The following is a 24,805-nucleotide window of genomic DNA, read 5'->3' as shown; positions in this document are numbered from 1 at the left end:
CTGGGGAATGTCCTCAGTGGCTGAGCAAGGTTTGCTTGCTGCTTAAGGAATATTGGGGGCCCAAGAGTTATTTTGTATTTTGAAAAAGAGAATTGTCTTTTAATTGAACTGCAATTTAGCAGTTTCCGGTCAACTCCATTTGCAATAGCCACAACCACAACTCTTTCTGATACACACCTCTCAACTTAGTTTCGGGTGCTTTGAGTTTATCGGGCTCTGGGGGACCATTCTTTAGGCTCTTTTCCATGAGCCATTTTGTCCAAATGAAAAAAAAATTATTAAGGGGTATTTTAGGCTGGGTTCTCTAAAGAAGCAAAACTAGTAAAGTGTATAAATATATATAAAGAGAGATTTATATCAAGGAAATGGCTCACGTGGTTGTAGAGGCTGCAGCATCCCAAGTCCATGATTCACGAAAAAGACTTCTGATTCATGTAGGCACAGGCGACCGTGAACCCAAGATCAGGAGGCCAGAGAGCAGGACTGTTGTTCACAGGCTTCTCCTGATTCATGTAGCCGCAGGCTGGTGAAACCAAGATCAGCAGGCAGAGAATAGGGCTGCGTTTCACAGGCTGTGAAGATCCACAAATTCCAAGATCGGCCGGCAAGCCCACCAGTAAGCTGCTAGCTCAAGTCCCAAGAACCAGAGGTCAGACAAACAGAAGCCAGCAGTAGGATCCAGGAACAAGCAAAAGGCCCGGCAAGCAGAGAAGGAAGAGCTAGGTGGCAGAGGGCAGAGAGATGAAGGCTGGGGCGTGTGTGGGGGCGGGGGGCTGTGAACCACCACAGGCCCCGCTCCCATGGGTACTGACTCACAGCTGATCCCATCATGGGGGTGATCAAGTATCAGATCTCAACAGGGAAGTGATCACAACGTACAACTGCCAGAACACTGAGAATCATGGCCCAGTCAATTTGACGCACAATCTTAACCATCACAAGGGGCGTGTAATCCAATCAGAGATCTTAAAGTCCTGAGTGCCTCACTGTTGATTTGGTCTTTAACACAGGGTCTTTAAAAATGTTCTCTCTCACGACTGGATATAAACAGTTAACATCTTTCAACCTTGTAAGTCCTGAAATTTCTGGACTCTCTTTTCCCTACTATCCTTGCATGAAAACAGGCCAGTTCTTTTCTGAGTCACCTTTTTCTTGTAGTATCTCATCAAATGCAGCTACCACTAATGGTAACTAATTCATCCTGCCAACGTTCTGTCTTAAGCCCTTTTCACCCCAAGCTATACTTGTATTAAGTGCATTTTCTGCCTTCCAAGTTATCACAGGCAGCAATTTTACCAAAATATTTTGCAACTGCATAGTATGGGCTGCCAAGTTTCCAGCCTCCTGTGAGTTCTCTCAGTAGGCACTGGCCCTGAAACCAATACCACATATTACAGGGTTGTTATGGATTGAATTGTGTCCCCCCAAAATGTGTGTGAACTTAGCTAGGCCATGATTCCCCATATCGTGTGGTTGTCCACCATTTTGTCATCTGATGTGATTTTCCTATGTGTTTTAAATCCTACCTCTATGATGTTCATGAAACAGGATTATAGGCAGTTATGTTAATGAGACAGGACTCAATCTACACAATTAGGTTATGTCTTAAGCCAATCTCTTATGAGACATAAAAGAGAGAAGCGAGCAGAGAGATGTGGGGCCTTCATACCACCAAGAAATAGCCAGGAGAATAGTGCATCCTTTAGGCCCGGGGTCCCTGTGCTGAGAAGCTCCTCAATCAGGGAAGATTGATGACAAGGACCTTTCCCAGAGCTGACAGAGAGAGAAAGCCTTCCCTAGGAGCTGGCATCCTGAGTTCAGACCTCTAGCCTCCTAAACTGTGAGAGAATATATTGCTGTTTATTAAAACCATCCACTTGTGGTATTTTTGTCATAGCACTAGATAACTAAGACAAGCGTTTTGTTATGGTAACGCCCCACTGTTGGTACCAACTTCGGTAGTAAACACTTTTTCTCTGGTAACAAACAACGCTAAAATTTCAGTGGCTTACAGCAACAAACATTTTCTCACTCGTGGACCTGTGCATTGCCTGGGGCTCTGCTCTGTTCCACGTGTCTTATCTGAGCTCTAGGCTTTAGACTGGTTGGTGGAGTAACCCTTATTTGTTCTCATAGTGAAGAACAAGCAGCAAGACACCAAATCATATGCACAAATTTACAGCTTTTGCTCAGATGTGGTGTAATTCACAACACCCCACATTTATTTGGCTGAAGCAAGTCTCATGGACAAGTCTGACATTGGACAGGGAAGTTTACACACCTACGGGGAGGCAAGCATATATTATCTTGCAGGGGAGGGAGTGTATAATTAGAAACAAGTGTAATATCTACCACAGTTACACAATATTGTCTGAGGTTTCTGCATTGTGGAAGAGAAGCCTGGAACTACATTTCCCAGAATCTTCTTCCCTGAATGGTTCCAGGGTAGAGTTCACCCACAGAAGTAACTCACAAGGTCTGGAAGATGAACAGAAGGAGCCGTCATTCTCTGGAGGCAGTTGTAACCAGGTGCATGGGGATAGGTGAGTCAGCAGTGTCCCTATGAGCTCTTGAGATGGGTGTTGGGATTTTCTTAGCAATTCTTGAGTTCAGCAGCTTCCAGCGAACACTTAAGAACCACCTATTTCAGTGCTTTATGCTGAGATCAGTTGTGGCTCTCCTGACTTTCCTTGTCCTTAATTCTCCCAGCTCTTCCACCTAACTTCCAAAGTAGCCTTTTATACCCAGGCCATTGACTGCCTTCTCTTTTCCTGACCAGACTCTGATTGATGTAATTCTGGAATGGGTTGTGATATATCTACCAAGACAAAAATAATCATTGTTATATAGAGACAATCCTATAGACAAGTATTTTGCTGGTGTCTGTTTCTCCCCAAGAAGTTATGGTGGGTTTGCTAATCTTTCTGCTAATCCCTCTTGAGATGGCCCATATTTAAAATAAAGCCAGCTGGGATTAAGAATATAACTGAGCTGCTAAAGCTACTTATGTCAACCAAGCACCTCATGGATTTGACTTCTTGATTTGGAGGTTTAGGGTCATGGTTTCAAGGGACATCCCAGTTAATTGGCCTAATAATGTGTTTAGTGCTTCTGTTCTACCTCCTAGTTTGGTGGGTAATGTCTGGGGGTCTTAAAAGCTTGTACGTGGCCATCCAAGGCACACAATTGGTCTCCATTCTCCTGAAGCAACAAAGGAAGAACAATCAGGAAGAGTAGAAGGAAATGGAATGTGTGGCTAATTGCCTTCATGAACAACTGCCTCCTTTTCCATGAGACCAGAACTGGATGGTGCCCGGCTACCATTACTGAACATTTTGATCAAAGATTCTATAGAAGAATCCTGATCAAAAAGGAGAAAATGCAGAACGGAACTGCAAATTCTCATGGAATTCAGACTTGCTAGAGCCCTGGAAGCTGGATGAACCCCCGAAACTGTTGCCCTGAGATAATCCTTAAACCTTAAACCAAAAATATCCCTTGAAGTTTTCTTAAAACCAAACAATAGTTTAGCTTACCCGAGTGCCGTCGAATCTATTCCGACTCATAGCGACCCTATAGGACAGAGTAGAACTGCCCCATAGAGTTTCCAAGCAGCACCTGGCTAGTAAGGAATGTCCGCCTTGAGCATTGTGCTCTTTTAAAATCTATACATATGAATGTAAGGAGTGAAACCAATGCCATGAAACACTTCATGTACAAACTATTAAAAGGGAATCAAAGTTGCTTTGTAAATTTTCGCCTAGTGTACAATTTAAAAAAAGGAATTAACTACCTTAATACAATCAACTTTTGGTATTATTTGGGCCAAAAGAGACATGAATACATTTATGGAATCCAAAAACCTACCTTTAACTATTAGTTGCACCTTCTTACTTCTTAAGTTACTGGGTGACTTAAAACAGGAATTTATTCTCTCACAGTTCTGGAGACAGGAAGTCTGGTATCAAGGTGTCAGCAGGGCCGTGCTCTCTCCGAAGGCTCTAGGAGAGAATCTGTTCCTTGCTGCTTCCAGTTTCTGGTGGCTTTAGAAGTTCCTGGGTTTGGGGACACATCATGCCAATCTCTGCCTCCATGGTCACATTGCTTCCTCATCTCTATCTTCTCCCACTCAAAGAATCCTGGATAAGCTCCTCGAGATCCTTAACTTAATTGCGTCTTTTGCATCTTAAGGTAATATTCACTCTTTTGCCATATAAAGTAATAGGACATGGTCATATCTTTTGGGGGCCACCATTCAACCCACTACACCCAATAACGCTCATCAAACACCTAACAAATAGTAACATTGATTTACTCTTCCTTTCCATCATTATTAGAGGTGTAAAGCAAGTCCCAGGAGAAGCCAAACCTACTGCTATAAATAATCAGCTTGCCTGACTCAGACTTCTCAGTGAATATCTGCAGTTATTTTTATTTGTCCTGGTGACACAGTGGTTAAGCAGTCAGATGCCAACTGAAAGATCGAAGGTTCGAACCCACTAGCCACTTCGCGACAGAAAGATGTGGCAGTCTGCTTCCATATTTTAGCCTTGGAAGCCCTATAGGGCAGTTCTACTCTGTCTTACAGGGTCACCGTGAGTCAGAATTGACTTGATGGCAATTGGTTTTGGTATATTTATTTGCAAAATGCTTGTAGCTATAGATGTAGTCAAAGGAGATTCAAGTAAAAAAAGATTTTTGGGTTTGGGTAGGGGATATGACATGAGGAAGCAGGTGTCACACTGAAGAATACATTTATGTATTCACTGGTACTTTTATTAGGAAATGTGTGCAAAATATTCAAATAATACAGGCATACACAATGTAAAACGTAACCTCCTCCCACTCCAGATCCTTAGCTCACTTCCAAAAAATAATCATTATTTCAGAAAATTCTCATGATAATTCTCACCCATCTCCTTCCCACCAAATTTTTTTTTTTTTAACACAACTGGGACTATGAAACACTGTGTTCTATACTTGCTTCAATCATTTATCTTGGAAGTCTTTCCATATTAATACATTCTCTTACACAACTATATGACTCTAATTCTAATTCTATTTGAAGACCCTAACACTGTCTTCAAATAGTTTGCTGCTAAGAAAGGCTATGGATTGGAAGAATGGTATGCGTACGTGTATGTGCGCATGCGTGTATGGGTAGTGGTGGCAGGGTTAAAGGAGATCCACTCAGTTCCTATAGCAGTAGGTCAAAGCAGGCTGAAATACAGTTTCCTACCAGTGGTTCTTCTGATCAATCAGACTCCTAGACCATGAAAATGTAATAAGATTGTGCCTGAGTGTGCTATAGGGAAGGTGTTCAGGCTATTTGTTCCCTTAGTAACTGGTGTTGTGTGCCATACAGTCCATCCGACTCAGAGCGACCCTACAGGACAGAGTAGAACTGCCCCAGAGGGTTTCCTAAGCTGTAATCTTCATGGGAGCAGATCACCGAGTCTTTTCGCCCATGGAACTGCTGGTGGGTTCAAATTGCCAACCTTTCAGTTAGCAGTTGTGCACTTAACCATTGTGCCATCATGGCTCCTTCCTTTAGTAATTAGCCAGATTCAAACTTCAAAAAGCGAGGATTTTAAACTTTTATCTTATAGAAAAGAAAATAACCCAAATCTTTCTATGGAACTGAAAGAGAACAAAAGTCATCCCCCCCTGCACAAACACCTTCAGTGACAGTGACTTCCTCACTAAATAAGATAGCGCCATCTGTCCCCTTGCCTCCAACTATAAAATCTGCTTTGAACATTCTGTAACTTTTTGTTCAAATGCTTAATAGAGCTGGCAAGGCAGAGAACTTCTGTATGGACTCTTATGAAAAGGTGTCTTTGCCACAAGAAACAAGAGCATTCTACCCAGAAAGGCGTACAGAGTACTGGTTCAGAAAGAGGATGTTGAACACTGACGACATAAATTTATATCCAGGCTCTGCCTCTATTCACTGTGTGATATGTGACAAGTTATTTCATCCCTCTATGCCTTAGGTTCCCCATCTGTAAAACGGGGATAATACTACTTACTTTCTAGAGCTGTGAAGATTGAGTCAATATGTGTATAGTGCTTAGATTAATATTTGCTAAATATGCATGTCCAATTATTGACTATTATTTCCCATCTTACTCCCCTCCCTCCCAAAAAATACCCAGCAACGGTGGGAACGCAAAATAGTTCAACCATTTTGGAAAACGATATGGCACTTCTTTAAAAAGCTAGAAATAGAAATACCATATGATTCAGCAATCCCACTCCTAGGAACATATGCTAGAGAAATAAGAGCCGTCACACAAATAGGCATATGCACACCCATGTCATTGCAGCGTTATTCGCAATAGCAAAAAGGTAGAAACAACCTAAGTGCCCTGTCTTAGCCATCTAGTGCTGCTATAACAGAAATACCACAAGCGGATGGCTTTAACAGAGAGAAGTCTAGTAGGCTAGAAGTTTGAATTTAGGGCACCAGCTCCAGGGGAAGGCGTTCTCTCTCTGTCAGCTCTGCAGGAAGGTCCTTCTCATCAATCTTCTCCTGGACTAGGAGTTTCTCCACACAGGAACCCCAGGTCCAAAGAACACGCTCTGCTCCTGGTGCTCCTTTCATGGTGGTATAAGGTCCCTGCTCTCTGCTTGCTTCCTTTTCCTTTTATCTCTTGTAAGATAAAAGGTGGTGCAGGCCACACTCCAGGGAAACCCCCTTTATATTGAATCCAGGATGTGACCTTAGTAAGGGTGTTACAATCCCACCCTAATCCTCTTTAACATAAAATTATAATCACAAAATGGAGGACAACCACACAATACTGGGACTCCTGGCCTAACCAAGTTGACACATATTTTGGGGGGACACAATTCAATCCATGACATGCCCATCAACAGCTAAATGGATAAACAAACTATGGTACATACACACAATGGAATACTACAAAACAATAAAGAACAATGATAAATCTGGGAAACATTTCATAACATGGATGAATCTGAGGGGCATCATGCTGAGTGAAATAAGCCAATCACAAAAGGATAAATACTATATGAGACCACTACTATAAAAACTCATGAAAAGGTTTAACACAGAAAGAAGCAATCTTTGACGGTTGTGAGGGAGGGGAGGGGGGGGAGGGGAAGGAAAAACACTAACTAGACAATAGATAAGTGGTAACTTTGGTGAAGAGTAAGACAGTACACAATTCTGGGGAAGTGAGGACAATTTGACCAAGGCAAAGTCATAGAAGCTTCACAGACACTTCCAGGCTCCCTGAGGGACCAAGTTACTGGGCTGAGGGCTGGGGACCACGGTCTCAGGAGGCATCTAGCTCAAACTGGCGTAACATAGTTTATAAAGAAAACATTCTACACCCTACTTTAGTGAGTAGCATTTGCAGTCTTAAAAGCTTGTGAGTGGCTATCTAAGATATGTCTACTGGTCCTACCTCATCTAGAGCAAGAGAGAATGAAAAAAAAACAAAGACACAAGGGAAAGATTAGTCCAAAGGACTAATGGACCACAACTCAGCCTCTACCAGACTGAGTCCAGCACAACTAAATGGTGCCTGGCTACCACCACCAATGGCTTTGACAGGGATCACAATAGACGGTTCTGGGCAGAGCTGGACAAAAATGTACGACAAAATTCAAATTCACAAACACACACACAAAAAGACCAGACTTACTCGTCTGGCAGAGACTGGAGAAACCCCAAGAGTATGGCTCCCAAACACCCTTTTAACTCAGTAGTGAAGTCACTCCTGAGGTTCACCCTTCAGCCAAAGATTAGACAGGCCTATAAAACAAGCAATAACACACATAGTTCAACCACGTATCTGAGACTAAATGGGCACACCAGCCCAGGGTCAAGGACAAGAAGGCAGAACGGGACAGGAAAGCTGGACGAATGGAAATGGGGAACCCAAGATCAAGAATGGGAGAATGTTGACACATCGTGGAGTTGGCAATCGATGTCACAAAACAATATGTGTATTCACTGTTTAATGAGGAACTAATTTGCTCTGTAAACTTCCATCTAAAGCACAATTAAAAAAAAAAAAAGCAAGAATAATAAATAGCATTTCAGTTATCTAGATCAGGGGTCAGCAAACTGCAGTCCATGGGCCAAATATGGCCCAACACTTGTTTTTATACAGCCCATGAGCTAAGAATGGTTTTTACATTTTTAAATAATTGGGGGGAAAATCCAAGGATAGTAGTGTTTTATGACACATAAAAATTTCATCAAATTCAAATTTCAGTTTCCATAAATAAAGTTTTATTGGAACGCAGCGACATTCGTTTGATACTGTCTCTGGCTGCTTTCACGCTACATCAGCGGAGTAGTGGCAACAGAGACTGTATGGTCTGCAAAGCCTATCTGACCCTTTACAGAAAGAGTTTGCTGACCCCTGCTCTAGATAATTCCTCTCCTCAGTCGGCCCCGACTGGTCCTCCTCTACCCCAGGCTTCTCACCACTGGGACCTAGCTGCTGGGTAGAAGACTTTGTCTACAAACAACAATTTATATTTTCTAAAAGTTCATCTTCAATGTTAAAAAAAATTTTTTTTTTCAATGTTAGGGCTATTAAAATAGCGGCTATAGATGAAGTGAGCACAGTGCTATGCTATTGTACTTAATAAAATAAAAAGAAAAGACAGAGAGAAGGGAGAAAAGGAGGGAAAGGAGGGGAAGCAGGTTGATCCCCTTCCCCACCCCCAGGGTAGACAAGAGGAAATAGGAATTTTAAAATATAACTTCTAAGAAAAATAGTGACGGAATATTCTAAGTTTGGATATTCTTAGAACACAGGCTTCAATTCTGGTAATTTTTTTTTTTTTTTTTTAAGAACAGCACAGTTAGCATTACTATTTATAAAGAAGACATAAGGAAGTGTATTCATAAACAGATAAAATTAACTAGTGCTATTCCCATGTGAAGGAGCCCCGGTAGCGGAGTGGTTAAAGCATTTGCCTGCTAACCAAAAGGTCAGCAGTTTGAATCCATCAGCCTCTCTGAGGGAGAAAGACGTGGCAGTCTGCTTCCGTAAAGATTACAGCCTTGGAAACCCTATGGGGCAATTCTACTCTGTCCTACAGGATCGCTATGAGTCAGAATCGGCTTGAAGGCAGTGGGTTTGATTTTTTTATTCCAATGCAAGGTTTAATAGTTATCTAATTCAGCATCTTTTCCCAGTTTACACAAGATTGTTCAGTTCTTGGAGCGCTGGTGGTCCAGTGGTTAAGAGCTTGGCTGCTAACCAAAAGGTCGGCAGTTTGAATCCACCAGCCGCTCCTTGGAAACCCTATGGGGGCAGTTCTACTCTGTCCTATAGGGTCACTATGAGTCGGAATTGACTCGATGGCAACGTTTTGGTTTTGGTTCAGTTCTCATGGAATTAGCAGGTCTAGGTTAGGACCCAAGCATTAAGTGGCTGGTACACTGGCATTTAAGAAAAATGCATATATAGTAAGCAACCTTCTCCTTCAGTTCTAACAGTGTAACTGTCAGAGTCTGCTTTTCGGCCACCCACCTCAGCATCCCTCCTCATCTTCACACAGGTCAAAGCTAATGCTTCCTCCAGTCCAAAGGCTGAAGATTCATTTGGTTAGTGGAAAATGGTACTGCTGTTAAAGTTGTTCTGTCACTAGACCATTGATTTTGTGTCCCCCGTCCGCCATGCTTTCTTGAGCATAGTGTCTTTTAGAGCAAGGCTTCTGGGAAACACTTTAAATTCACAAAATTCCTCAATTTACATAGTACTGTCCCATCCATTCTATCTTATCAACCCAAGGGGAGAAACTGAGGCTCGGCGATTTGCCCCAAACTGCACAGCTACTAGGTAGTGAGGCCAAGACCTGAACCTAACCTTCTGGCCTCAAGTCCAGGCCACCTTAAATAAATTTAGTGGTTAGCAGCAGAGGCTGGATAGACAGGCAGATAGACAGAGTGGGCTTTGACTCTGCCTGAGTGACCTGGGCAACTTACTTACTCTCAGTACCAAGTGGAGAAAATGGGGCCTAGCTCACTGGCTGTGGTGCAGTGATAATGCCAGGGTGTGTGTAAAATGCTCGGCAAAGTGCCTGATGTCAGCACTCTGTCAAAGGTAACTATTATTTACAGTATTGAAAAGAAGTCCTCGTCTAAAACTGTGAGGATGTCAAGGGAGGGATCCACCCCCAGGAGAACTTTCAAAGGATGCATGGGCCTTGGCGATGGGCTCACCATTAGAGATGGAGAGAGATGAGTCAGAGATGACAAAGGCTCAAGCCTGGAAGGGCAATGGTGCCACTTGGCGGAAACTAGGAGCGACTAACACAAGGCGAGGTGCTCTAAGTCCAGGCAATAATGGGGGCTGGGAGACTGGAGCTCAGATGGAAGCCATTTTTCATGATAGAGACTGTCATCCCAAGAGAGGCAGTCACAGGCATTATTAGAGGAGCCACTAAGGGAGAAGGCTGGAGGACTGGGTGGCCTGGACTTGGAGGTCAGCCCACACTAAGATTGCAGCAGGAGGAAGGTAGATGTGAAGATGAGGTTGAGGATGACTTCATCTGAGGTTAGGGATTAGCAAAGAGCCTGGTACATGGCTCAGAAACAAATGAGGAGACTTAAAAGAAAGAGGGGAGGGTAGCAACATTAACTTAGTTAGGCTCAGAGGTCAAAGAGAATCAAGATGTCACTGAGCTTGGCAGAATGAAGGGGATAATACTTCCCACTGAATCATGAAAGTTACTCCATTAATATCTATAATTACCACTGTGTTGTACAACAGTGAGTCAAAAGAGGTTGCTGCCCTCAAGAAACTCACTTGAGTAGACAGTAAACATATATCTAATTATGATATAGATAAGTGCAGTGCTGGAGGCCCAGATTAAGTTTAATGGGCATAAAGCATTGCTAGTAAAATTAATAACACAGAAGTGGTACTGTTCGGGCTGGGCCTTGAAGGTTGAATAGGCCTTTGATAGGCAAAGGAAGAGTAGGTATTCATGTAAAGGGGACTATGTAAGCAGAGGCTGGGAGGTATCAGAGTGAAACAAATTCCAGAGACAGAGGAGTATGGCAGGGCTAGTGAGAGTAAGTATAGCTAGAAGAGCAGATGGAGGCAAGGTTTTGAAAAGCCATCAATACCATACCAAGGAGTTCTTAGCTTTGTAGGAAATAGTCATTGAAAGTTTCTGAAAACGAGTGAGACATCAGTAAAACTGCCTCAAGGAGCTACCCGGGTAGTGGAGTGTTATGGATTGAATTGTGTCCCCCCAAAAGATATGTTGAAGTCCTAAACATTGGTACCTATGACCATAACCCTGTTTGGAAATGGACTTTGAAGATGTTCTCAGTCAACATGAGATCATTCTGGAGTAGGGCGGGACCTGATCCAATCGGAGTGGTGTCCTAAAGGAGAAGAGACATGGAGATAACACAGAAGGAAGACTTCCATGGGGCAATGGAGTTTTGCTGCAGCTGTACACTAAAGGACTCCTGGGGCTAACAGAAACTGAGGGAGAACATGGCCCTGACGACACCCTGAATTTGGGCCACTAGCTTGTAGAATCGTAAGATATTTCTGTTCTTATAAGCCATCCGGTTTGTGGTACTTTGTTATGGTGGCACTAGGAAACCAATACAGGCATGTGCCTGAGGGAAGCTGTTTCCATCAAGTTGATTCGGACTCATGGCACCCCCATGTGTTAAAGAGTAGAGCTGCTCCATACAGTTTTCTTGGCTGTAATCACTACAGAAGCAGATCCACAAGACTTTCTTCCGAAGCGCTGCTGGGTGGATTCAAACCACCAACTTTTAAGTTAGTAGATAAGCGCAAACCATTTGTGCCACCAAGGGACCTTATGCCTGAGGGAAGGCAATATTAAACAGCAAATAAAAGCAGCATGATATCCTGGGTCTTGGCAAAAAAAACAAACAAAAAAACAGCATGATAGCTTGAGAAAGACTGCAGGAGAAAGTAAAAAAACAAAAAATTGTATTTTGGTGCCTTTAATGACTTTTTTTCCTGCTTCCCCATATTTTCATTCTGCACTGAGCCCCACAAATTATGCAGCTAACCTTCCACCTGTGTAACTACCGCCACAGTCAAGATCACCCCCAAATTTTCCTCTTAACTCTTTGCAATTTCATATGCCCCCCCCCCCCCACCACTGGTCTGCTTTCAAAACACCTGGATTTTAAAACTTTCAACAGGGCTCTGGACCTCTGATCTGGAGCGAAGGAAGAGCAGGGCTGGAACAGATTTGAGAGTGATCCAGATAAGCATAAACCTGGGAGGTAAGATGACCCAGAGGAGTGTAAGCAGAAAGAGTAGGCTGCCCCCATGCAGGGATTAAGACAGGCCAGCAGAGGAGGAAGCGTAGGCAGAGGGCAGGAGAATTTGCTTTATCAAGGGCATATAAAACCCACCGCTGAACCATTCCTGAAGCCAACTCTTCAGACATGGATTGGACTGGACAATGGGTTGGAGAGGGATGTTGGTGAGTGAGCTTCTTGGATCAGGTGGACACTTGAGACTATGTTGGCATCTCCTGCCTGGAGGGGAGATGAGAGGGTGGAGGGGGTTAGAAGCTGGCGAAAAGAGAGAATGGAGGGAGAGAGCGGGCTGTCTCATTAGGGGGAGAGTAATTGGGAGTATGTAGCAAGGTGTATATAAGTTTTTATGTGAGAGACTGACTTGATTTGTAAACTTTCACTTAAAGCACAATAAAAAATTATTAAAACAAAAAACAAGACCCACTGCCATCGAGTCAATTCTGACTCCTAGGACCCCATATGGTTTCCAAGGCTATAAATCTCTATAGAAGCCTACTGCCACATCTTTCTCCTGTGTAGCTGCTGGTGGTTTCAAACTGCCAAGCTTTTAGTTAGCAGTCGATCCCTTTAATCACTGCACCTTATCAAGGGCATATAACCTCATGTAAAAACTACCAGACAAATCAAAAGTACTTAGAACCTTGCATTTTTTCTGTTGATCAAGGATCAGGGAAAATGTATGTATGAGAACTTGGTACATGAATACTCCCTTTTGGAAGCCGATTCTTCAGTCAAGAGAAGGCAAACACTTCATTTTTGTCCACTCTTTTCAGGACCCCACCTGTCATAGATTGAATTGTGTCCCCTAAAAATATGTATATCAATTTGGCTAGGCCACGACTCCCAGTATTGTGTGATTGTCCACCATTTTGTCATCTGATGTGACTTTCCTATGTGTTGTAAATCCTAATTTTTGCCTATGGTTAATGAGGCAAGATTAGATTACGTTAAGGATTAGTGTAGGATGTAACACCCTTGCTCAGGTTGCATCCCTTATCCAATGTAAAGGGAATTTCCCTGGGGTGTGGCCTGCCTCACCTTTTATCTTACAAGAGATTAAAAGAGAGGAAAGTGAGCAGAGAGTGGAGGACCTCGAAACCACCAAGAAAGCAGTGTCAGGGGCAGCATGCATCCTTTGGACCTGAGGTTCCTGCACGGAGAAGCTCCTCGACCAGGGGAAGATTGATGTCAAGCACCTTCCTTCAGAGCCAACAGAGAACCCTGGAACTGACACCCTGAATTTGGACTTCTAGCCTACTAGACTGTGAGAGAATAAATTTCTCTTTGTTAAAATCATTCACTTGTGGGATTTCTGTTATAACAGCACTAGATGACTAAGAGTTGACGCCTTTGAATTGTGGTGTTAGCAAAGAATATTGAATATACCATGGACTGCCAAAAGAATGAACAAATCTGTCTCAGAAGAAGTACAACCAGAATGCTCCTTAGAAGCAAGGGTGGCGAGACTGCGTCTTACATACTTTGGACATGCTGTCAGGAGGGACGAGTCCCTGGAGAAGGACATCCTGCTTGGCAGAGTACAGGGTCAGCGGAAAAGAGGAAGACCCTTAACGAGGTGGATTGACACAGTGGCTACAACAATGAGCTCAAGCATAACAATGATTGTAAGGATGGCTCAGGACCAGGTAGTGTTTCATTCTGTTGTGCACAGGGTCGCTGTGAGTGGAACCGACTCCAGGACACCTAACAACAACAGATGACTAAGACACTGCCCCTGCTTCCTGGTCCTGTCTCTTCCTGCTGCCTCACTGGCTTCCAGTGAGCCCACCTTGTTCCTGCCTAGGGTCTTCCACAGATGCTTCCTGTCCTGCTCCCTGATCTTTGCATAGTTGACTCCTCCTTGTCATCCAGATCTCAGTTTAAACGTCACCTCCTCAGGAAGGCCTTCCTCTATCAGTCTAAAAGAGTTCCCAGTCGCATCACTCAGTGTAATGCACCCAATGTAATACACCGTGTAAGCTATAACTATTTTTACTATCCCCCCCCCCCAAAAATCTTAAGAACAAGGACTTTGTCCCATTTAGGGCTGAATTCCCAGGACCTCTTCTTTTTTTACAAGAGTGTAAGGGAGCCCTAGCGGCGCAGTGGTTAAATGCTAAGCTGCGAAGTGAAGACGTTGCTGGTGGGAACCCACCAGCTGCTCGCATGAGAAAGATGTGCCAATCCGCTCCCGTGAAGATTACAGCCTTGGAAACCCTATGGGGCAGTTGTACTCTGTCCTATAGGGTCTCTATGAGTCGGAACCAAAGGGATGGCAGCGGGTTTTGATTTTAGAAGAGTGTCAGGCACATGTTAATAAAAAGGAATGAGAGGAGTAAAGATCGAGCATGTCTTCAAACTGCACTCTTGCCTGCGGGACGGGAGATGGCTGTCTGGATGAACTCAAAGGAAGCGCAACTGCCCACCTACTAGATCCTTTCTTGCCCACTCCCACGCGGGGCATTAAGAACAAACTTTTGTTCAGGCCCCTACTCTCTCGGAGCCTGTACCGGGCTCTTCTACAAACATCTTCCCGTGTTATTCCCACTTCAACCCTCAGAGGCCTTATTCCCGTCTTCCAAAAGCGGCTCTGACATTTCTCCAAGGAGGGTCAACAAGCGAGCGGCCCGCCTACTCCAGGACCGGACTACACACGCCGAAGTGGAAGGACGGCCCCTGCGCCCAGCCCTTCGGCCCCGTCCGGCCGCGAAAGCCAAACGCTGCAGCGCGAAGCCGGGGTCTCGGACGCTCGCAGCCAGCGCCGCCAAGCGCCCGCTGAAATGGCCCCGCCACCTGGGCGCCTCCAGAAGGGTCGGGCGGGTGCTGGAGCGAAGGCCCCCGCGGGAGCGGAGGCGCGCTCTGGGCGCGCGGGGGTCGGCCCAACGGCCGCGAGGCGCGCGCCGGTGCCATGGCAACAGGTGAACACTGCGCCGCCCCGCCCCGTGGCGCGCGCGCCCGGCGTTTGTGCGCGCGGCCCCGCAGCCGCCGCGCGTCGGCACCGCGCGAGTCGCCAGCCCGCGCCTGGCAGAGGGGCGGCGGTGCCCATGCCCGGCGGCGCGGGGACTGGAGGCCTCGCGGTCGGCCGCGAGTCGCGCTGAGGCTGCTCTTCGGCTGGCTGCCTCCCGAGCCCTCCAGGTCCCTGTGAGCATCTTCTCCACCGTTGGGCGCCGCGGGAGCGGGCCCCGGAGCGCCGCAGCACAGGCTCGGCGGACGCGGGCTCGGCGGAGCGCGGCGCGGCCTCTGGGGGCCGACGGTTCGCGGCCGGGGGCGGCGGAGGAGGCCGGGGCCGCGCGGGGGCGGGCGCAGGGGCGCCGGCCCTCGCTGATGTGCAGAACTCGGGCCTCTTTCCATATCACAGGATTGGGGGCCGATGCCACGCGCACCTGTTCCACTGAGAGAAGAGTTACCATGGTAACACGTTTTCCTTAAACATAAGAAATTCTGAGGTTCTCCCTAAACTAACGTGGTGCAGCTCGGCCTTCCAGAGGCATGGTTTGACTGAAATGCGTTACCCAGCCAACGTGATTGGCACCTTCATCTTCGCTCATTTTGTGTCGCGTCCAACAATGATCTGGAGACTTGATGTAAAGATTAGGAGGGAGGGGCCTTCCCCGGGGTCTGAAGGCACTTGGTCAGTCAGATAGCTCCCCTCCAGGGACTGGTCTGTGCCTGCCGGAGGGGAAAGCAGAGCGGAATCCGGCCGAGCCCGCTTTTTGTTAATTGCTTGGTTTCAGTTTTTTTTGCTTTTGTTGAGCAACTTTCACGCCCAGAGGCTGCTTTATGGTGCGAAATAAAGAGAGGCTCATAATGTGGCCTGGACCCCAGGGCACCCGTACCGGCCAACAGCGACTGGCCCTGGGTCCCTGTGCAGGATTCTTCACTGCAGGTTTAAAGTGGAAACTAAGCCCTGGTGCCACCACAGGGACTGCGCCTGTAGAAAGAGATCCGACCTCTCAGCCCCTTGTGAGAAAAGGCTGTTGGAGGGAAACTATTGTGCAGGGCATTCTTGCATTTTATGCCCAGAAAAGCGTGCTACACCCTTGCTTCCATCTCATCTCCAAGTCATGGGCTCACAGAGCTCCACCTTTAGCCACACTTCTCTGTGAGACTTCAAACCTCCATTTCCAACTTTCTGCCTTTTCAAACTGAGTTTCCTTTAACCGTTAGTTGCTCTTCATTTGCTAATGGCACTTTCATTCTCTTGGCCTTAAACTCTTCTTGATCCTCAATCCTGGTCCACTCTTCAAGTCAGGCCTTCCGTAGCAGCTGCTTGAATTCTGGAAGCAGCCTGTGTCGAGGGGCTCTCAGTCTCTTTTGGCCTCCTTTCCTGCCAGTTTGATCATTCCGGAATGGCTGGGACCTTGTAACCCTGCCCAAGTCCTGGGGGAAGCACCACTCTCTGCTGAGCTAAGTACTTCTCTGCTTGAGCTTGGTGCTCAGAACCCTTGGTAAAGCGACCAAAACCTCTTGAGCTTTATCTACCACACCATCTTCTCTGCTTTAAAAGAAACCACACCCCCGCCCACATTCTTCTGGAAGCCTCTTGCACCTGCCCATCTCAGGCTATTGATTTTCTCATTTTCTTTAAGACCCAGCTGAAAGGTCACCTCCGTGAAACCTATTCTGGGCCTACCTCCAGCCTCCGTGTTGCTCCTAAGCACCCATAGCCCTTTGACCCTCACTTTTGGTGGTTTGCTTATTCACCTTGGAAAGCTGTACTTGCCTCCATTATACTGTTGGATAGAAATGCGATGGGTAAATCTCTGTGTTCCTTACGATTCATTGCATGTAAAAGTACTAAATAATCTTTTGATGTGAATTGAGAATCATTCCTGGGTTACCTTGCATGGTTAATGTTGCCATTTCCTTTCAGGGCCTGGGGGACTGAAGCAGAATGGTTTAAAAAAGCTGTTTAAATGAATAGCTTCCCACCACTGCTTGGATAAAGGTCAAACACTTTCCACAGCCTACAAGGCCTGTAGACCAGAGCTGCACCTCCCTACCTTTCTGGCCTCACCTCTTACTCCCCCACGTGGTTGCCTATGGACCAGCCACGTTGACTTTTTTGTTGTTCTGACTCCGCATGTTACCTCCACCTTCAGAGCCTTCATACTGGCTGTTTGCTCTGCCTGGGAATTCCCGCTCTCTCAGCTCATAGGTCACTCTTCAGGAACTCTTGTTCCATGATCCAGACTAGGTCAGCCCTCACCCATCCTGTGCTGCCATAATGCCATGTACCCCTGGACTCACTGCACAGTTGGTGATTGTGTTGTGTGTGCCTGTGATTAGGCTGTTTTCTCCCTTGCTGACAGTAAGCATGAGGGCAGTAACCCAAATCCACCTAACACAGGGCAGGTGCAAGGCAGGTATTTGGTCAATATTTGCTGAATGAAGGAAGGAACCTCACATTCAGAAAAGCAGAAACCCACATTTTCCTTCTAAATCCTGTTCCTACACTGCATCTGAGTTATGATTTATTCATTCATTCAGCAAATATTTATTAATCCCTATAATGTGCCACACATTGTACTAAAACCAAAAAACCAAACACATTGCTGTTGAGTCGATTCCATCTTGTGACAACTCCATGTGTTACAGAGTCCACAGGGCTTTCTTGGCTGTAATCTTTATGGAGGGGCCCTGGTGGTGCAATTGTTAAGCAGTCAGCTGCTAATAGAAAGGTCGGTGGTTTGAACCCACCAGCCGCTCCATGGGAGAAAAGACCTGTCTGTCTGCTGCCATAAAGATTACAGCCTAGGGAACCCTATGGGGCAATTCTATTCTGTCCTATAGGGTCACTGTGAGTCGGAATGGCCTTGGCAGCACACAACAACACTCTTTGTGGAAGCAGATCACACGGCCTTTCATTCGTGGCAGCACTGAAGGTGCTCAGACTGCCAACCTTTAGATTAGGAGATGAGCACCAACCATTTTTGCCACTCAGGGACCTTCAGACATTGTTCTGTGCCCTAGGAATTTGGTGGTAAACTCAGACAAAACGACTGGTTAGGGAAACAACCAACATATAAACAAACAAAAAAACCAAACCCACTGCCATAGAGTAAAATTCTGATTCATAGAACTTTCCCAGGGTTCCCAACACCCATCCCCCAGCAGCGCTACTTTCTATCTCTACCCTAAGCACTTTATACTATTTGGCACAGTGGTTAAGTGCTCAGCTGCTAACTACCAGAAGGTCGGCAGTTCAAACCCACCAGCTGCTCCACGTGAGAAAAACGTGGCAGTCTGCTTCTGTAAAGGTTACAGCCTCGGAAATCCTGTGGGGCACTTCTCCTCTTTCCTATAGGGTCACTATGAGTTGGAATCAGCTTGACGGCAGTGCGTGTGTTCTGAAGCCAGAGAGAGCCAAGAGCCAATCCTAGGAATGAGTTGGCTCAGAAAAAAAAAAAAAAAATTCATTTCCTTATAATAGCATCTTATAGATTAATTGAAATATAACTAATATACAGTAAACTGCACATATTTAAAGTGTACAATTTGGTAAGTTTGACAGGTATGCACTTAGGAAACCATCACCCCAATCAAGATAATAAGCATGTCCATTGTCCCCGGAAGTTTCCTTGTGCTCCTCTGTGATAACTTCTTCCCTCTGGTACCTCCCTGCCCCACTCCCACCCCCAGGCAACCACTGATTTGCTCTCTGTCCTGACAGATTAGTTTGCAATGTCTAGAATTTTACATGCATGGAATCATACAATATGTATTCTGTTTTTGGTCTGGCTTCTTTCACTCACCATGATATGAAATTCATCCATGTGGTGTGTATCAGTAATTCCTTTTTATTGTAAAGTGGCATTCGATTGTGCAGCCATACCACAGTTCGTTTATCCATCCTCCTGCTGGTGGACTTCGGAGTTGTTCCTTCCCTCCACTGAATTGCGTCTTTTGAATTGTACCTTTGTTGAAAATCAGTTGTTCAGGTTTAGGTGGATGTATTTTTAGACTCTTTATTCTTTTCCATTGATCTGTTTGTCTGTCTTGACACCAATACCTCCTGTCTTGATTACAGTAGCTTTATAATAACCCTTGAAATAAGATAGCATTAGCACCCCCATTTTGTTCTTTTTCAGTCTTTTCCATTTCCATATAAATTTTAGAATCTTCTACAAAAAGCGAGTACTTTGAATAAAAACGTCAAACCTTTACCTTATAGCCTTTGCATTTCCATGTGAATTTGAGAATCAGATTGTCAATTTCTACAAAAAGATGAGAACTTTCAATAAAAACATCAGACTACTATCTTATGGGAATTTTAGTTCTCAAGCCATTTTAGAGATTAACAAACACACATACATACACACACACACATTTCGTTAGTTATTCCAGGCAAATCAAGTCTGGTTTACATGCAGAAAAGTATAAAGTCATAAAGAAAGCCAGTCTTTAAGAGCTTATGGCAAAATCCACATTCCACTGCGTGGGCCTTGCTTTTCCTCAAAGGGGATTGTTTCATCAGGAGAGTGCGGTTGTCATCTGGGCTTCACATTGTTTCTTTTCGCTTGGATTTTCTCACAGAAACCAGGCCACCATGTTGCAGGATACTTCTCATCTACATTCCTGGGTTCTGTAGCTAGGAACGTGCTCCATTTCACTTAGCAAAACATATATTTTAGTGTTGTTAACATTAACTATGTTCTCTTTGTTTAGCTTGGAACGTTTTGTAAATGAAATGCTATGAACAGGACATGTATTTGATACAAATATTTAGCCCTTGCAGCTTCCTTGTTAATTTCTATATTTCTCTCCTCCTTCTTGCCTAAAAGAGACACTTGTTAAGTTAAAAGCTTCCCTTTGCTGCTTTCTGTATGGGGGGTAAGAGGGCCTAGAGAGGCTCAGCCACTAACTCTGTGCAGCTTTGGTAAAACTTTAAGGAGCTCTGGTGGCACAATGGTTAGCTTGGCTGCTAATCAAAAGGTCCGTGGTTCGAACCAGTCAGCTGCTCCATGGGAGAAAAGACCTGGTGATCTGCTCTCATAGATTTCAGCCTAGGAAACCCTTTGGGGCAGTTCTACTCTCATATAGGGTTGCTATGAGTTGGAATCAGCTTCACCGCACACAACAGCATAACTTTGGAAATAGCTTTTTCCAGATAGGATAGACCATTCATGTGTCCCAGAGGACAAGGACCTCACAGCGCAGTCGTGGGAAGACCAAGCCTGGTGGCCATTCGTTTGCACTGTAACCTTGCTGAGCTTCTCCTTTCCCATTTGTAAGACAGGAATAATGTTCCCCTCCTTGAAATACAGTTGTAAGGATTTGAGGTGATAAAAGCGATGGCAAAGGTGATGGCAGTAGTCATTTGTCGAGGGCTCACTCTGTTTGAAACACTGTGCTGAGTGCCTCAAGTTCAAGTTAGACACTGTGCTAAGTGCTTAATTCCCACGACAGCTTAATGAGGCAGAGACCACTGTATAACGAGTGCTGGAATACATGTTTGCCTCCTGGTTATCTCGTTTGTTTTCTAATTTTATTACGAAAATTTCCAAACATGCATAAAAATAGAAGAGTAAAAGGAGGCCCCAGAGATCCATTTCTTAGATCCAGAAATGACCGAGATTTTGCCACATTTGCTTCATGTATCCTTTCTTTTACTTTTTGAGGGGAGGAGGAAACTGCAGTATTTTAAAGCAAATCTCAGGCCTTCTGTTGTTTCATCCCCCCAGATTCCAGAGTGCACCTCTGAAATGTGGGAACGTTTCCTCCCTCACCCAATGCCACTGCTAGACCTAGCAATAATAGTTCCGTGGTATAAAATGTCTCTCATTGCCTGAAAAATGCCTTTTTTACTATTCGTTCAAATCAGAATACAGACAAGGCCTGCACATGGCAGTAGGCTGGGCCTTTTTAATCCGGGGTCACCATAAACGTGCCGAATTGAATTGTGTGTGACTTCACTTCCCATTCCATGCTTGTGGGGGTTTTTTTAAATTTTTTTTCTTTTTAGGAAAATTTTTTTTTTCTTAAGTTCAATAGGAAATGTTGAAAATTATGTCAAGGTTATAAATAAAAACTAATTCCCCCCCCCCCCCCCGTATTTATACTTGTTTTTAAAAGCCAGGTAAAGGGAAGAAAGGAAAAGGTCTGGGCAAGCCCGGCGGGAAGAAGCAAAAGAAGCCGGAGGTGGACATCCTCAGCCCGGCTGCGATGCTGAACCTCTACTACATCGCACACAACGTTGCCGACTGCCTGCAGATGCGGGGCTTCCGCTGGCCAGGGGCTCCCAAGACGAAGAAGGGGAAAAATAAGACTTAAGTGATAGCATTTCACGAGATACCTCTATTACAGAGAACAAAACTTGGGAAGGAAGAAAGAGGGTCATCCAACTATCGCCAGCAAAATGGACTTCCCTGGAGACAACTTGAAACGCAAGCCAAGGGTGCTTTTCTGTAGTAGTTAATGATAATGAAATGCGTTTCCCTCCTCAGCTGAGTCCAGGTATGGTTAGCCACTTTCGGTTTTTCAGACATTAAGGGGGAAAAAGTCCGAGTCATTCCTATACAGTGTGGTGGATTTGGTAGTCCTTTCAAAGTATTATTATAATTCTGGGTCCGAATTAAACCTTGCTCTCAAAAGGCAGTTCTGATTTGCATGAGTTGTTTTCCTTTACCCGAGGGGGTTTGTTATTTAGAGAAGACTCCCATAAAAAAGAGGATTTACTTATGAACATCCTCCCTTGGGTGCTGTTTCCTTTCCCCGTCTTTTTTAGAAAAAATAAAAACTATTTTGTTTCTGTAATTTTTTTCTTGGCAGCCTGACTCTGATTTGAATTAACCGCAGATGCTGGCGCTGGTGGCGTTAGTACTCCAACCTTGCCAGGGCAGAGAGACGAATGATCAAATGCAGCTGAAATTGACTGTGGGCCTGGTTGCACACATATCTGTGACTCTGCTAAAAATCATTGAACTGTATGCTTTCCATGGGTGAATGATAGGGTATGTCACTTGTATCTCATTAAAGCTGGTTAAAAAAAACCTGAAGCAGAAGCTGTATGAAGGCCACTGGCCTCATCCCAACAGAATCCCCTTCCTGACCCTTTCTCAGATGTCCAGCTCCAGCTAGATGATGGCGTTGATGGCTTGACTGGTGACCCCTTGTCGCCAGAGTCCTCAAGCCACCAATGTCATGAGCGTTGACTGCAGGTGCACATTCAGGTATTTGGCTTTATTTGTACCTGGATGTGTGATGTGATGTTTTACTAAACCTTTTCTTTAGAAAAAAAAGTACCTGGTATTTATCATCTTTAAAAAAAAGAGTGGCTGACAACACCCAACGATTGGGTGGAGGGAGACGGGAGCAGATGGGCACTCATCCCTTCCTTTTCGATATCATCTGACTCTTCTCCTTTTTCTCTACACTTCTAATTGCTTCCCACCTTCTGCAGGCTTTCTTTGAAACCTGGCCGACCCTGAGTTATGGAACTATAGTGCAGGAAACTCGCCATGGCATTCAGCAGAGAGTCTGTTGTCTCCCTAGCCCTGTGAGGTGACACTTTGCCTCTCTTGCTTCTGGGGGAAGGTCTTTGTCTCTTTTCAGCTTCTGTTCCTGGGTTCCTTGGTGATCCTGTGGCATGTATCTTCCCCTCTGCGCTTGCTTGCTTACTCTGCTCTTTTATATCTCTAAAGAGATTGACTTAAAACAGACCCTACACTAATACTGCCCCATTAACATAACAAAGAAAACCCATTCCCAAATAGGACTATAACTACAGGTATAGGGGTTAGGATTCACAACACATGTTTTGGGGGAACACAATTCAATCCATGGAGCCCTGGTGGCATAGTGGTTAAGAGCTTGGCTGCTAACCAAAAGATCAGCAGTTTGAATCCACCTGCCGCTCCTTGGAAACCCTATGGGGCAGTTCTACTGGGTCCTGTAGGGTCACTATGAGTCAGAATTGACTAACAGCAGTGGGTTTTTTGGTGGTTTCAATTCAATCCATAACAAGCAAATATGAAATGTACAAAGAAAGGCATGTTTAAGTATAAGCACTATCCCTGAATTGTTCAGCATTCAGTCTCAGCCTCCTGCTCCCCTTCCTGGCGTGTCTCACTGCCACCCCCTCGCCCCACCTGCACTGCTGTTTCCAGTCACAGTTCTGGGCTCCAAGCCGATTCTCTTTAGGCAGTACCTTTCCAGGGGGATTCTAGATTGAATTAAAATTGTGCCACAGATTGTCTTGTGAAGATCTCAGAGGTGCATGACATTTGCTAAGGGAGACTGAAGCCTAGGACTCAGGATTTCATAAATATCAGAGAAAAAAGGAAATGGCATGAATCTTTGTCCGAGAGAAGTGAGGTAGCTCATAGCCCGTGTCAGTCCGTCGGGATGGCATTTGTACCTGTACCATCAGTGCAAATTCACTGTCAGCCCTTGGCTGGTTGCCTTGCTTGAGTGAAGTTAGAAGGTTCCTCTTTATCTGCAAGGGGGCCTTCCCTCTGTTCTCCATCTACCAGCTTTACGACAAGGAATACCTTCCCTCTTTGTTAGAGGCTGCTGTGATGGATCCAAGCAGCTTTTGTTTGTGAACTCACTCACTAGTTCCCTGGCTCTCAAACTGCAGCGTGCATCACGGTCACCCAGACAACTTGTCAAGGCACAGTTGCTGGGCCCACCCCAGGAGGGTAGATCTCGGGAGCTTGCGTTTCCAACAAGTTCCCAGGTTAGGTTGATGCTGCTGGACCACGGACTTTGAGAACCACTGCTCTAGTTGGTGCTGCCTAACCAGGTAATTGGTTGCCTGGTGGGGAGGTGGCACTTACAGAGCTCACTTCTGATCTGTCTACAGCACAGATCACTTTGTTTAGGAGGCTAGGGAGTCGTGTCAGTCAGTAAACATGTTCACAGGCTACGAGACCATCTGGAAGTGGAAATGCTTTTTTCTTTTGAGATGGTTAAATGATGAGCAAATAAGACTAAAAAAAGATGGTGAGCATTGGAATGAAGGAAGTGCGAATCCGATTGGATGGAGCACCGTGGCTTCAGGGTGTGTGCCCAGTTTTTAGCAGTCTGGCTCTAGGCTGTGTTAGCATCATGCTCATTGGAACCCTGGGGTTCTGAGAGAAGCCTCCAGGAATTTTGGATTCAAATATCTATGTCACAGTAGTGTTACAGTGTATGCCATAAACTATCACATAGAAACTATACAAAACTTGTGACATATTTTACACTTTGAGAAAAAAATTTTTTTTTTTTGGTGAAACACTATATTTAAAACTTCATTCAACAAAATGATCTCATTGCAACACATCTTTTGAACATCTGCTTTGCTTGGCCCTAGGAGAATAAGACAGGGTCCCTACTCAAGGAGTATCCAGCCTGATGAAGGAGACCGAGACACAGGTTCCAGCTCAACAGAGGGTAGGTACGTTTCTGTGTGTATTTCTCTATATATATGATTGTGGGAACTGGCAAGTCTGAATCCCACAGGGTAGACCAGCAGGCTGGAAACTCAGGCAGGATTTTATGCTG

General features: G+C 45.1%; 1 protein-coding gene across 1 annotated transcript; it reads left to right on the top strand.

Moving 5' to 3' along the window:
• Positions 1 to 15,666: 15,666 nt before the first annotated feature.
• On the top strand, positions 15,667 to 22,027 carry SMKR1 (small lysine rich protein 1). Its single transcript, XM_049893943.1, has 2 exons — positions 15,667 to 15,727; positions 21,392 to 22,027. Exons 1-2 carry the CDS (start codon positions 15,725 to 15,727, stop codon positions 21,587 to 21,589), a joined length of 201 nt encoding a protein of 66 aa, XP_049749900.1. The 5' UTR covers positions 15,667 to 15,724; the 3' UTR covers positions 21,590 to 22,027.
• The last annotated feature ends 2,778 nt before the right edge of the window (positions 22,028 to 24,805 follow it).

This window comes from Elephas maximus, chromosome 8 (assembly GCF_024166365.1).
Source record: "Elephas maximus indicus isolate mEleMax1 chromosome 8, mEleMax1 primary haplotype, whole genome shotgun sequence".
Classification (NCBI taxonomy): Eukaryota; Metazoa; Chordata; class Mammalia; order Proboscidea; family Elephantidae; genus Elephas; species Elephas maximus.
The sequence above is the reverse complement of the archived record's forward strand: the minus strand, read 5'-3'. Positions and strand labels throughout refer to the sequence as shown.